Genomic DNA, 12476 nt, shown 5'->3' on the forward strand with positions numbered 1-12476 from the left:
AGTGCATCAATGCCCCTGGAGCGGGGAGGGTTGTGCTGAACTTAACCAAATGGTAAAAGAAAAAACAAAGAGAGAGAGATGTTTTAAGGATTTACCTTGAATGATAACTGATGTAGTTATTTTTATTTACTTTGATGGGACAGAAAAAAGGAAATATTAAAAATAAAATCTTTAGCACTTTAGATCTAGTCTCAGAATGTTTGCTTGATTCTTGTGGGTTGTGTTTCTACAGAAGGAGGCACTGATTCCTACAGTGAAGAATCTGATTCAGATTTATCCGATGTGCCAGAGTTGGACTCCGACATTGAACAAGAAACTCAAATCAATTATGATCGCCAGGTCAGTAAGCAGGCAGCCTCAGAACAGAGGCCTCATGACTCAGAATCTCGTTTGGACACTGACTAAAAATGACTGGTACTTAGGCAGCAAAGAATCAGAACAAGAATAAGGACAATTGCGTGCTTCCTGTCTTTAAATACAGGTTAAAAACAAGGCATTTACCTAATCATATTCTTTAAAATATTTTTAAGTAGAAAGGAGTAGCATGGTTTCAAAACTAAATGACATTTGGGTTTTTTTGCCTCCCTAGCACCTAAAACTTTAATAAGATATTTTTTGGAGAAAAAAAATGTGCGTGTAAGCTACTAGATTTTATATTCTCTTAGAACACCATTAAGTCATGTATTTTCTTTATAGAATAGGTTGTCCTGGAGCCTCGGTAGTTTCTTAACTTATGGAGACCATTATCTATATAATTAAAGTAAAAGCCCAAATATAATGCACATTGTCTCTCCCAGTCAGAAATTATCTCTAGTATAAAAGTCGGGCAATCATATCAAAATTGGGTCCTAATATTTTGAAAGTAGACATTTTATTTTAGCATTAAACAGACCAGTCCTTTGGGGAATCTGGACACATATCATCTTGGATCGCAGCAACCACAGGGGTTCTGTTTTCTTCCTTGTCATTTAACAAAAGTACGTGAAGCAGATCCTGTACACGAAAGTCCAGCGAGTGAGATTTCCGGTCTCAGACACAGCAGCTGCCAGTGTTGCCCGTGGAGACCTACCATGTAGGCCTGTGACAGCTGCCGCGGATTGAGTGTCTCCGTGGGGCCAGATCCTGTGATTTACATACACCAGATTCAACCCCACGATAACCCTGGGAGGGTAACTGATTCGCCCACATCCGCCTCACCTGTCTAAGAATGCAGATCTGGGCTTCTCTGCAAAGCACACGTTTTATGTACTGCTGGGCTTTGCCTCTATACAGGCACTGAATTTACTGATTTTCAGATGATATTTTTTTCGGCCCATAAATATCACTCACTGATTCAGTGTTGGAAAAATTTTATCAGTAAAAATGCCATTCCACTGATGGCTTGGTTGAACTACAAGACTACATCAGTTTGTGTATTGGTGCGATGCATTATGCAATAAAACTGCTAAAGATGAGGCTTTGAAAAGATATTATTAAGGTGGAAATACCACACAAACACTATACAATATTGTGCCTTGATATCAGGGGGAAATGGAATTTAAGCAAAATGAACATAAGATCTGGGAGGAAAGAAACATTTTTCTTTAGCTGGGGCGTTTGTATTTAAGAAAATGATGCTAGTAAAAGAATGCAAAGTCAGAATTGTATTGAAACCTGTGCCCAGGCTTTATATATTCTCCCTGACATCTTGTTTTCCGAAGCTTTCACCTACATTATTTGATTTACATTCACAATTTTCCTGGGTTACTCCTCAGTGGGGATTTTTATTCTCTTCAGCAGATGGGGATTTGAGGCCCACAGAGGCTGTGACTGTTCCAATAAGCAGTAGAAATTCCAAGACTAGAATCAGTGCTGTAAAGCAGTTGGTGAGCTGACAAACGCATCATGAATTGAGATGAATAGTTATCTTCAGATTTTAAAAGCTTAGTTCATTGTACCTGTAATAGAACAGTAATGAGATACCTCTGACTTCCTTTTTCAAAGAAAGTTTTCAGTCAAATGGTAAACAGGGACTTTTTAATAATATTTCATATTTTTAGTAATGTGGTCTCATCAAATGAACACTTTACTTTTATGAAGATGAGAAGTTATTAATAGATTGTATTTAATTTTCAATGTGTTAAATTGATACCACTTGGTAGTAGGGCTTAAATACATGGTAGACAAAAGACTGATTCTTGTACCTTTAATTTTCAATTGTAGGAAATGTTCTCTCAGCAACGTATTTTAGGTCCTAGGTTAGACCGGGACCTGTGCTCTGTAGCTCAGAATCTGATCTGTCTAGATGCATGAGGCCGTGAAAAGAAAATGATTCCACATGTGGACACTTGAGGTGCACCTTTTGCAACTGTCAGAATCAATGAGAGATTATTTTTGCTTTAGAAGAAAAATAATTTTATTTATATTTTATGGAGTGTTCCTAGAACACTCACCTGGTGGGGGAAGCCTGTACTACAGGAGGGCCCACCTTCCAGAAGATAATTCTAGAATTTTGGTTCCCCCCTCATGTATGTCTGTTAGATCATTTGATTTCTGGTGTTTAAATTTCCTCTTTCATTATTGATTCTCTGCCTGGCTGTTGAGAGTGGGATATTACAGCCCCAACTATTACTGTGTTAATGTTTATTTCTCCTTTTAGTTCTCTTAGCATGTGCTTTATATATTTAGGTGCTCTGATGTTGGAGGCATAAATATTTACAATTGTTATATCCTGTAGAATTGACCCCTTTATCATTACATGATGACCTTCTTCATCTCTCGGGACCATTTTTTAGCCTCATGTTCTCAAAACGTGGTTTCTTACAATTAAAGATTCCCTGACAATGTCAAGCTACTGTTTTTAAAACCTGAAGAAAAGAGTCTCAATTAAATATATTTGTTATGCTTTTAGGTTTACAAAGAAGATCTACCTCAGCTAAAGCAACAAAGTAAAGAGAAAAACCATGCAGTGCCCTTCCTCAAACGAGAAAAGGCTCCTGAGGACAGCTTGAAACTCCAGTTCATACACGGGTGGGTGGCCTGTCCCCAGCCTTAGCGCTGGGCTAAGGATGTCCCCGTTCCCTGTGCTTTCCCACTCGGCCAGCTCCTCTCTCCTGTTCCTCTCCTCTCCTGGAGCCGGCTCCTCTCTGCTGCGTGCATGTGCCTATGATTAGTATCTCCACCATTATTCTGTGCCCACTTTTCTCAGCTGGTGACCTGTGGCCATCGCAGCGCGTGTACCTCGATGTTTTCAAACTTTCTGTACTTCTGTGACGCAGGTGCTACTGCAGCTCACTGTTACTTCGCTTTTCTCTCTCCACCACTGCTGGTTCCTTTACCCCCGTAACTGCTGCTCTGTTGGGCTTGGCTCCGACAAGGACAAGGTTCCCTTTGAATAACATGTGCCTCAAATCATTTTGGATTTTGAGAGTTACATATAGCCTTCCAAGCTTTAAGTTGAAACCTAAAAGTATTCAGCAAAAGTGTAAGTGGTTGTGAAGAATATGATATCTAGTGTTTTATAAATATATCACTCATTTAAATGGAAGCAATGGGACCTAAATGCCATAGACATTTGAATCCCACTGTCATCGATGTAAGAAATATGAGAACAAGTGCTTCTTCTGTAAAAGCAGGAAACTTTACATCACTCATATTTCTTCCTGAACTCATTTTTATTTTAATTCTCCCACAGAATTTTACCCTAGTGTAGTATTTTTTTATGATTGAAAGTCTTTGATCGATTACTGTATCATATCTTCTGGTGTAGATTCAAAAATGTCTACAGGTTCAATTTAAATGGCATCCCAGTAACCTCATGATTGTCTCTGCCGTCCAGGGTGGTGTCTACCCACTGCCCACTTGAAATGTGGCCGGTTCGGAGTAAGAGGTGCTGTGTGTGTAAAGGGCACACCAGGTTTCAAAGATTTAGCATGAAAAAGTAGGTACTATATCTCATTAAAATGTTTTCTGTGATTACATGTAGACATGATAATATTTTAGAAACATTAGGTTAAACATTCTCACAATAAATTCCATCTATTTTTACCTTTTTACTGTGACCATTAGAAAATTTTAGATGACTTACGTGGCTCACATAATATTTCTATTGCACAGCGCTGCTCTAAATGTTAACAGTTTTTTTCTACATTGAATTATTGTAACAACTATTACTAGTACACAGCCGATCAAATCAGTCTAAATGTAGTGCAAATTCTGATAAGCAGTCATTAAACATGAAAAATGTTATTGGAAAAGACTTGATGAGATGAAATTTTTCAGCGACTTTAGACATATAGTCATATATATGCATACATCGGGTAGAGGGTGACAGAGTTTAGCACTAAGTCTATCCCCATTTTTTATTTTTTAAGATATATAAGCATTGAGAAAGCTTGTTTGCATAAACAAGTCAGTGAGAATGGAAGCGGTTTTATCATAGCTCCGTTACTCAATTTTTTATATTCCTCTTGAGTTGTAGGCCAAAAATACGTAGTATGATTTTGATATATCACACAAAATGTAGTCCAGTGGTCTGATTAAATCTCTCTCCTAATTTTGTTAAAAGCCAAAAATTGGAAATCACTTGACTTGCAAAAGTGCTGCTCACCCACTGATTGGCGTTGTTCACTTTCAACACCCGCTCATGTATTGTGAATTGTCCCTTTGCTTCGGTGTCCCCGGAAGGTTCAACATTCCAGGGTAATACACCATCGTAAGATTCCAGATGGACAAGAGGAATAACTTCGTAAAGTGGGAGGAAGGCAGTTGTGCCAGGGGAGGTGGTAGAGGAAAACCTGCACCTCACCACGGGGGTGTTCTCAGACTGGTCATTTTTAAGGAGCTCCTACAGCAGCTGAGGATCTGGAAGCAGATTCCGTTAGAATGATGAGTGCCCATTTCCCCCTCAGAAAGTTGTCACACGCCCTCAGAGGTCTTCACTCCTTCATTGAAGTTAAGTGGCTATGAAGATACTGGGGCTTCTCCTTGCACACGTCCATATGCTCCTGCTCTGTCCGTTCACTGTTGATTCAAATGCTGCACATTTCTTGGACCTGTGCTTCAGTTACAGAGGCTACGACTGTAGGAACAACCTGTTCTACACGCAAGCCGGAGACGTGGTCTACCACATCGCTGCAGTTGCTGTCGTGTACAACAGGCAGCAGCACTCCCAGAGGCTGTACCTGGGGCACGACGACGACATCCTCAGCCTGACCATCCATCCGGTGAAGGACTACGTGGCCACTGGGCAGGTGCGCACCTCTCCTCTAAGACGGGGGCCTAGCCAGAGAGAGGGACGGTTTAATTTTGAATCCACTTTTCATAAGTAACTGATACAGGTTAAAGAACTCGGATGATAGTACCTGAAAACATAAAATTACTTCCTTGACCAAGAAGTGGAATTTTACCTGGAGTTGAGAAGGGAAAGGTAGAACTAACTGACAAAAACAAATGACAGTGGACGGTGGAATTAGAGTTTGAAAAGTCTCTTAACTAGGAGCCATGCACCCACCCAACTTGATGCCATAACAATCTTCTTAGATTCGTCATGCCTCAGTTTCCTCATGCGGAAAATAATGGCATTGGCCCAGATGATTTCTGAGGGTCTTCCTACTCCCCAAATGTGTGTTTTTCATTTCTGAGCAGCTTTTGACTCTAAAGAACAAAATTATCCTTATTATAACCTATAGGTAATTAATACACTCATCCTGTTATTTAAGATTGGAAGAGATGCTGCCATTCATGTGTGGGACACGCAGACGCTGAAATGTCTGTCACTACTGAAAGGACAGCATCAGAGAGGAGTGTGCGCGCTTGATTTTTCAGGTGAGAAAAATCCCCGTTTTCCACTAGTCATTGACAAACAGTTCTGCGTTTACTTGAGTTTTCCTCCCTCTTTCTAACACCCTCCTATTTACGTGAGATTTGTTTGTGTGTCAGCTCCGCCGTCTTGGACTGGCAACCAGATATGCTAATACCTCACAAAGACATGTTGCCCTTAGATTGCACGTCCTCTCCTTGTCTGCCTCACTTACCCTCTGCCAAGTCATTACCCTGAGCTCGCTGTGGTCTGCGTTTGCTTGAGTGATTTGAAATCCAGAGCAGCTGTTGCTGTTGAAAGACTTAGTTGCAAATGCCTGGCAGTGATTCAGACCATCAATTTTAACTCTCCAAATAAGTGGGAGCCCAGCACTTGCGGTTTAAATGATAAAGAACTAGAGCAAGGGCTACAAGTTCTCTGCTAAGGGCACTGGGGTTTTGAACATAAATTTCATACCGAAAACTAGAACTGAAGGTTCCATTTTTTTTCATTTAAAATTTGAACACAGTACTATAAAAATATTGACTAATGGATATAATTTTCTTTAGAGTGAAGCCATTTCCTTACGCTAGAATTGGAGACTGAGGACCTATCACAAAAGGTGTTTTTACCTAGAAATGTTGGATAAACCCAATAGTAGAAATTAGATCAGTAAAAGAAAATTCTTAACTTCTCTATAGAAAACTGATTCTGTAATTTCCTTTTGCCAAATTCCATTAAATGTTCACCATGTGCAATACGTATAATATTGGTCATTCAGTTCCATGACTGCACAGCCCAATCCCTCTCACGTGTCCCTCCCCTCTGCTCTCCTTGTTCAAACCCTCGCTCTTTCCCATCTGTGCCGTAGTAGTACTGCTGGTCTCTGAGTCCATCTGCACTTCCTCCAGTCCATCCCACACTCTTCCGGGGTCCCCTGGAAGCACAGGGACTCCCCTGGAAGCACAGGGACTCCCCTGTTGTCTGAGTCAGGGCTGCTCCCGTGGCTGCACATTCGTGGCTCCCGTGACCTGGCCAGCCTTCCTTTACAGTGTTTTCACCCAGCGACCCATTCATGCCCCGTTCCGTGCACCTGGCAGTGGCACTGAATGTGCTCTGGTCCCTTTTTCCTGTGTCCTTTGCTCATGCTGTCACCATGTGTCTGTTCAAGTCCTCCCATCCTGTAAGACCCAGCTGGAAGTGTTCTCCTCCATTCTCCCAGGGAGAGATAATGTGTCCCCTCTCCCGCATCCGTTTACCCATTGTTGTCGTTGCTCTGCGGGACCCCTTAGAGCCCACGCGGTGCAGTGGTCATATGCGTCAGCATCCCCCATGCCCATCACAGCCGGTAAGCTCCTGGGGCCAGAGCTCATCTGTGTTTGCCTCTGCACATACAGAGCTATGGCCACAGAAGCTACTCAGAAAATGTGAGTGAATGAACAAAGTTTCATTTAACGTACCTTTTCTTGGCTTTCATGATTGCTATTAGAACTTCACATTTTCACCTTCTTTGACAGTTATCTGTATTCTCTAACCAATAACATGGTGCAGTTTGGTCTTTTTTAATGGCATACACATGCTCACATACTCTAAACTACAAGTCTGAGATGTTAAGTCATTATTGCAGTTGTACTTTCTGTGGTTATTGGAATTACCATATTTTTAAGACTATAAGATGCCCTTTCCCCCCCCCAAATTTGTGAGGAAAGTGGGGTTGTGTCTTACAGTCCAAATGTAGCTTACCTGGCTTGCTGGGGGTGGGGGAGCAGTGGTGGAGCAGGGTCACAGGAGGCAGGAGCAGGGTCACCGCTACAAGAAGTTGGCAGCGGAAGGAGTGGGATGATGCTGCATGCCCTGGGCTGGGAGGAGGGGGTGTCCCCGCAGTGCAAAGCAAGGGAGGAGGGAGCAGAGTCCCCGCTGTGGCATACTATAGTGCTAGGGAGGAGGGTACAGGCGGTGCAGGCACATTAGGAGAAGAAAGCCTGTGGCGCCCAGACGTGCCTCCATCATGTGACCAGTGTGTCCCTCATTAATATTAACATAGGCAAATTCCACTGCAGGGTCACCTGTCAATGTGGCCCTGCAGCTGTTGCAAAACTACAACTCCCATCATGCTTGGACAGGTTGGGATGATGGGAGCTGTAATTTGGCAACAGCTGCAGAGCCACACAGGTTGTGCAAAACTGCTGTCCCCATACAAGAGTGTTGCACAACCTGTGGCCCTTCAGCAGCAGATCCCCCCATAACAGTGTCAGCAAAAGATCCCCCATAACAGTGTCAGCAGCAGATCCCCCCATAACAGTGTCAGCAGCAGATCCCCCCATGACAGTGTCAGCAATGCCCTAGACGGCTCTGAAGATGACATCCTCTATGAACGGAGTGAAGACAGTGACACTAGTGATTCTGAGGAACTGAGCTTCACAAATGTGGTCCGTAGTGACAAGGAGTTCTTGGGGTTCCCTGACGATTAGAGGAGTTTCCGTACTTAAAGCTTAAAGTCAGTAATAATGGTTGTTAATGCTGCTGTTGAGTTCTGTTTACATTTACATTGGTGAAATACTATGTTATTTATATTATTAAATATTTTACCACATTTTTTGCTTCAAAAATTTTCCCCCTGTTTTCCTCCTGTAAAACCTAGGTGGGTCTTATGGTCTGGTGCATCTTATAGTCTGAAAAATACGGTAGTAATAATCAAAGCTAAGCAGTGTACACGCTACACTGGTGGACATGTGAGGTAGAGAAGGCTTGAGTGTCGCGGGAAAGGGAACTACTCGGTGTACCGCCTGCCAGTCGAAAGGTCAGATAACACACCCAATAAACAGTGAACACAAAGTTCTAAACTCCCACAGCTTTGATGGACATGCGTTTTATAGTGAGCGTGCCACGTGTCCTTGATAAAGCAGGGAATCTAAACAGAAGCCCTAATTCGAGGTCAAATATGGCTCTATTCTATATGCGTGAATACATTTCTTCTGCACTTTTTCATAGTTCTCCTCAAGAGCCAAGCTGCCCTTTTCCTAAAATTAAGTGTCCTGGCAGATACATATGTGTATACTTAGTATGAAAATAATAAGTATGCTCTAGCAGAGTGGTAAGATACCCATTAAAATACAGAAATAAAAATAATAAAACCTAAATGTGTACTAGATTATAAAGAATCTAATATGTTTGTGTTTTTGACAGCATTGAAAATTGACTCAATAATTCTAGCAAACAACTTGGCGCCATATAATAAAAGCTATAATTCAAAATAACAAGTATGTGGATTATGTATATTTCATACACATTTCTATGAATCAAGTTAAGTAAAAGAAAAATGGAACTCAAAATAGCATCTATTCACTGATTTCACCTGAAAAATGTATGTGTATTAGCATATAAACAGAGTAGCAAGAAATTTAGAATAATATAAATAGAATTTAATAATCATTAGATGTTTTTTCATAGAATTGATTAGTTTTTTTTTAATTTAGAAGAATCAAAAGAACTAACTCATGTTACTTAAATACCTTTAGAGAAAGGAATTAGTGCAATGTTGATTGAAAACATTAATTATGAGACAACTTAGTAAGCTGGTACCCGGAAGCTTGATCTCTGAATTTCTGAGTGCTCACATCTCTCCTGGGCTTAGTGGTTTTATACAAGAAAGAGCAAGCGATGGAGTGGACTGGGAAGTCTTTCCCTCACAAGGCAGCCCTGCAGGTCATTGCCGGGGCGGGGAAACCAGATACTCCAGGGAGAGGCCGAGGAGCTGATTCTGTCACTGCTCCTAATTCTCCTCCTGGGCAAATAAAGAAATCCCTAGACATGAAATGTGTTTGCATTAAAGGTATAATTTCAGTTTTAACAATATATTCTCTAACAGAGTTTTAAAATGCACTAATATCCAGGACCATTCCAGAAGAACTTTCACTAGTATCTCTTGAATAGTTACCGTGCAGATGAATTGTGGGGCCTCCTTGGCCTTTGTGGTCTCTCTGGCACCTGCTGAAGGTGGGAGGTGAGGCCCTGCTGGTTTAATTTTATTGACCGTACTTTGTGTAACAACACAACTCTGGTCTTAGACAGACCCCTGCACCACTTTATAGGCCAAGAATGAGTTCCAGAGGGCTCAGTGGCATGGCCCATGGCAAAGTCAAACAACGGCAGACCCAGACTAGCGCCCAGGTCTCCTGGCTGGGTAGTCAGCTGGGTGGGGAGTGCTCCCTCAGTCCTCTTGTCTTCTCCTGCCCCTGTCCTCCACCAGGGTGGGTGTGAACTTCTGGCCTGAGAGTGATGCCCAGAGCACTCCATGTGCCCACTTACTTCCCCACTCCGTCTGCCCAGCAAGTGCCTCCAGTTGCCCCTGCCCTCCTCCAGGTAAATGAGGAGTGAGCAGGGTGGTGCATCGATGCTGCCATATGGAACCTGCCTCCCCCGAAAAGAGCTCCCATCCGGCAACAGCCTGAACCACACATTTACCTGAAAAGGGGCAACTATATACCTTCCTTTTGCAAACTAATAGAAAAGTAAGTCAAAATCCCAAGAGAGGCAATTAGATTCCCTTGTTTAACCATTAAACAAGGGCACCAACTTTGGGTATCATCTAGCTGGCGGCCCCATCCATGTGCCTCAGCACCCCGCATCCACCTGTCTCTTACGAGTATGCTCATTTTGGGAGGTGTGGTGGAAACGTACTGATGGTACATTTGTCTCCTTTTAGAGAAAAAATTGTCATGGAAATACAAAGTGGGGAAATGCTGTGAAAACTAGACCAAAAAGTCAGCAGTTATACATAAGGTTAATCTATTCTTGCTACTGTTTCAAAGCAAACAAAAAGAAGACATTTTTAATCAAAAACGTTTACAACATAATCCATAACTCTAAATTATATAAACAAGGAATGAATTTATATTATCTCAATTTTCTGAGCAACCCTTTAATGTTGTGAATTTGTCATCACTGACCAGGCGAAGCAGCCATCTTTGGTTTTGTGTTTTCAGGCAGGAAGGTGCTTCCACATGAGTAGAAAACCAGACTAGAAGGAGAACATTTCAGCCATGTAAATATTTTCTAACCTAAATATCATCCTCATATTTTTTTAAAACCTCCATTGAATGATACTCGTTTCTACAAGGGCACCTCTAAGACTAATTCGATTTCATTGCATTTAATCCTGGGGAGGAAAAAAAACCTATGCATTTTTTATGAGCCCCAAATATGAGGACCAACTTGTAATTGTCTAAATAAAAATTTTCTCTTTCCGATTTGCCCTTTACTGTTGACATTAAGTGCCTTAGAATTCTTTCTGGACTTTGTACAAATATCCATAATTAATACATACTTTGACTGGAAAGATTTGAAAGAACATTACCTAGACTCCAAAAATATGGCTGAAAATAAAAAGACTCAAACCTACAGGCCAAGAAACAATGGATTTTCAAAGCTAAGGTCAAACCTCTGTGGGGGCGAATGAAAACTGGGAAGAAACTGAAAGGTAGCCAGGTTATACTTCCAAACTGTGTGGTCTGCAGAAATAGCCTAACCCTTCAGAATTCCAGAAAAGTCACTGGTCATGGGGATGTAAAGCACAGCATAGGGAATAGCGTCAATACTGTTGTAGTAACTGTGTCTGTGCCAGGTGGGTGCTGGAAATATTGGGGGCACTTTGTAAATAAAGTATGTGGTTGTCTGACCACTATGCGGTGTACCAGAAAGCAACACAAAATAATACTGAATGCGAACTTCCACTGAAACAATTTTTAGAAAAGAGAGAGTCGCTATCCTAGAGAAGAGGAACGGTGCTGGGTCACTCGGGGTTTGCACTGTTTCTCCCACTGCTGCCTACAGTCACGATGTTCTTCTAGGGGCAGGAAGGTGGTGTCGCTGTGAGGACAAGCTCATGGCCACGTGCAGCAATCTTAACGCCAACAAGCCAGGAAAATCAGTTTACCCTGAGGCCTTCTTCAAAAGAGATAACATTTTGAAAACTCCTCTTAAATGTGTGACTGCTTGTATTCTAAGAAGGACACATTAAAATGGCTATGCAGATTTAAAAGGAATACAATATCTAGAATTAACATTCATTATATTAAAAAAGAGGCATTGAATATTTGTGCAGTGTTTTTGGAAAGAATGGTAATTAAAACAGTTAAAAAATTATAACTATGTAACAGTCCGTTTCCTTCCCCTTCATACCGGCCACACGCACATTTGGTCTTCCCCGGCTCCGTCTTCCTCAGTGTCACCGGGGTCATCAGTGTTCTTTGAAAACCAACTCGGTGCGAGGATCACAAAGGAAACGTGATATGATTACTGTGAGCCATGAAAGAGCTCATAATCTAAAAAGGGAGACGGAAGACTCGAATAAAAATAAAATCACCAAGCACAAAGGCGTGCTAATATAGAAGCACAACCAGGCCAAGAGATACGGGAAAAGCAATGTTGTTGGTAGTGAGCAGAAGTCGTTGTCAGTCCCTTCTCCCAAATGCCTGAGAAGAGACCTTGTGCAATTTAAAACCTACCAACGTTTATGCATAAGGATATATCATTTGTTTTGATTTAGAAGACACGTTCGTTTATAATAATCAACTAGTGGTGATTTAGCCCTTGAAGAAAGTGTTAACGGTAGCCTAGTAGCTTGAAAAGATTAATATGACTTTCAAATCCTTGCCTCATACTTAGTAGTAGTCAAGGACTGGGGAAGATTTGGTCT

The 12476-nt window shown here is 41.6% G+C and overlaps 1 protein-coding gene across 5 annotated transcripts in view; it reads left to right on the forward strand.

Moving 5' to 3' along the window:
- EML6 (EMAP like 6) overlaps positions 1–12476 on the forward strand; it is a 220700-nt gene that overhangs the window by 133214 nt on the left and 75010 nt on the right. For all 5 annotated transcript variants that reach the window (XR_008426918.1, XM_024552786.4, XM_053924902.1 and 2 more), the window contains 4 exons: positions 233–339; positions 2891–3009; positions 5045–5231; positions 5700–5805. Coding sequence is in view for 4 of the 5 variants with exons in the window: in XM_024552786.4 (XP_024408554.2) it covers positions 233–339; positions 2891–3009; positions 5045–5231; positions 5700–5805 (519 nt within the window). In the remaining variant the exon portion in view is untranslated. The remainder of the gene's footprint in view (positions 1–232; positions 340–2890; positions 3010–5044; positions 5232–5699; positions 5806–12476) is intronic.

Source organism: Desmodus rotundus, chromosome 5 (genome assembly GCF_022682495.2).
Source record: "Desmodus rotundus isolate HL8 chromosome 5, HLdesRot8A.1, whole genome shotgun sequence".
NCBI classification, from domain to species: domain Eukaryota; kingdom Metazoa; phylum Chordata; class Mammalia; order Chiroptera; family Phyllostomidae; genus Desmodus; species Desmodus rotundus.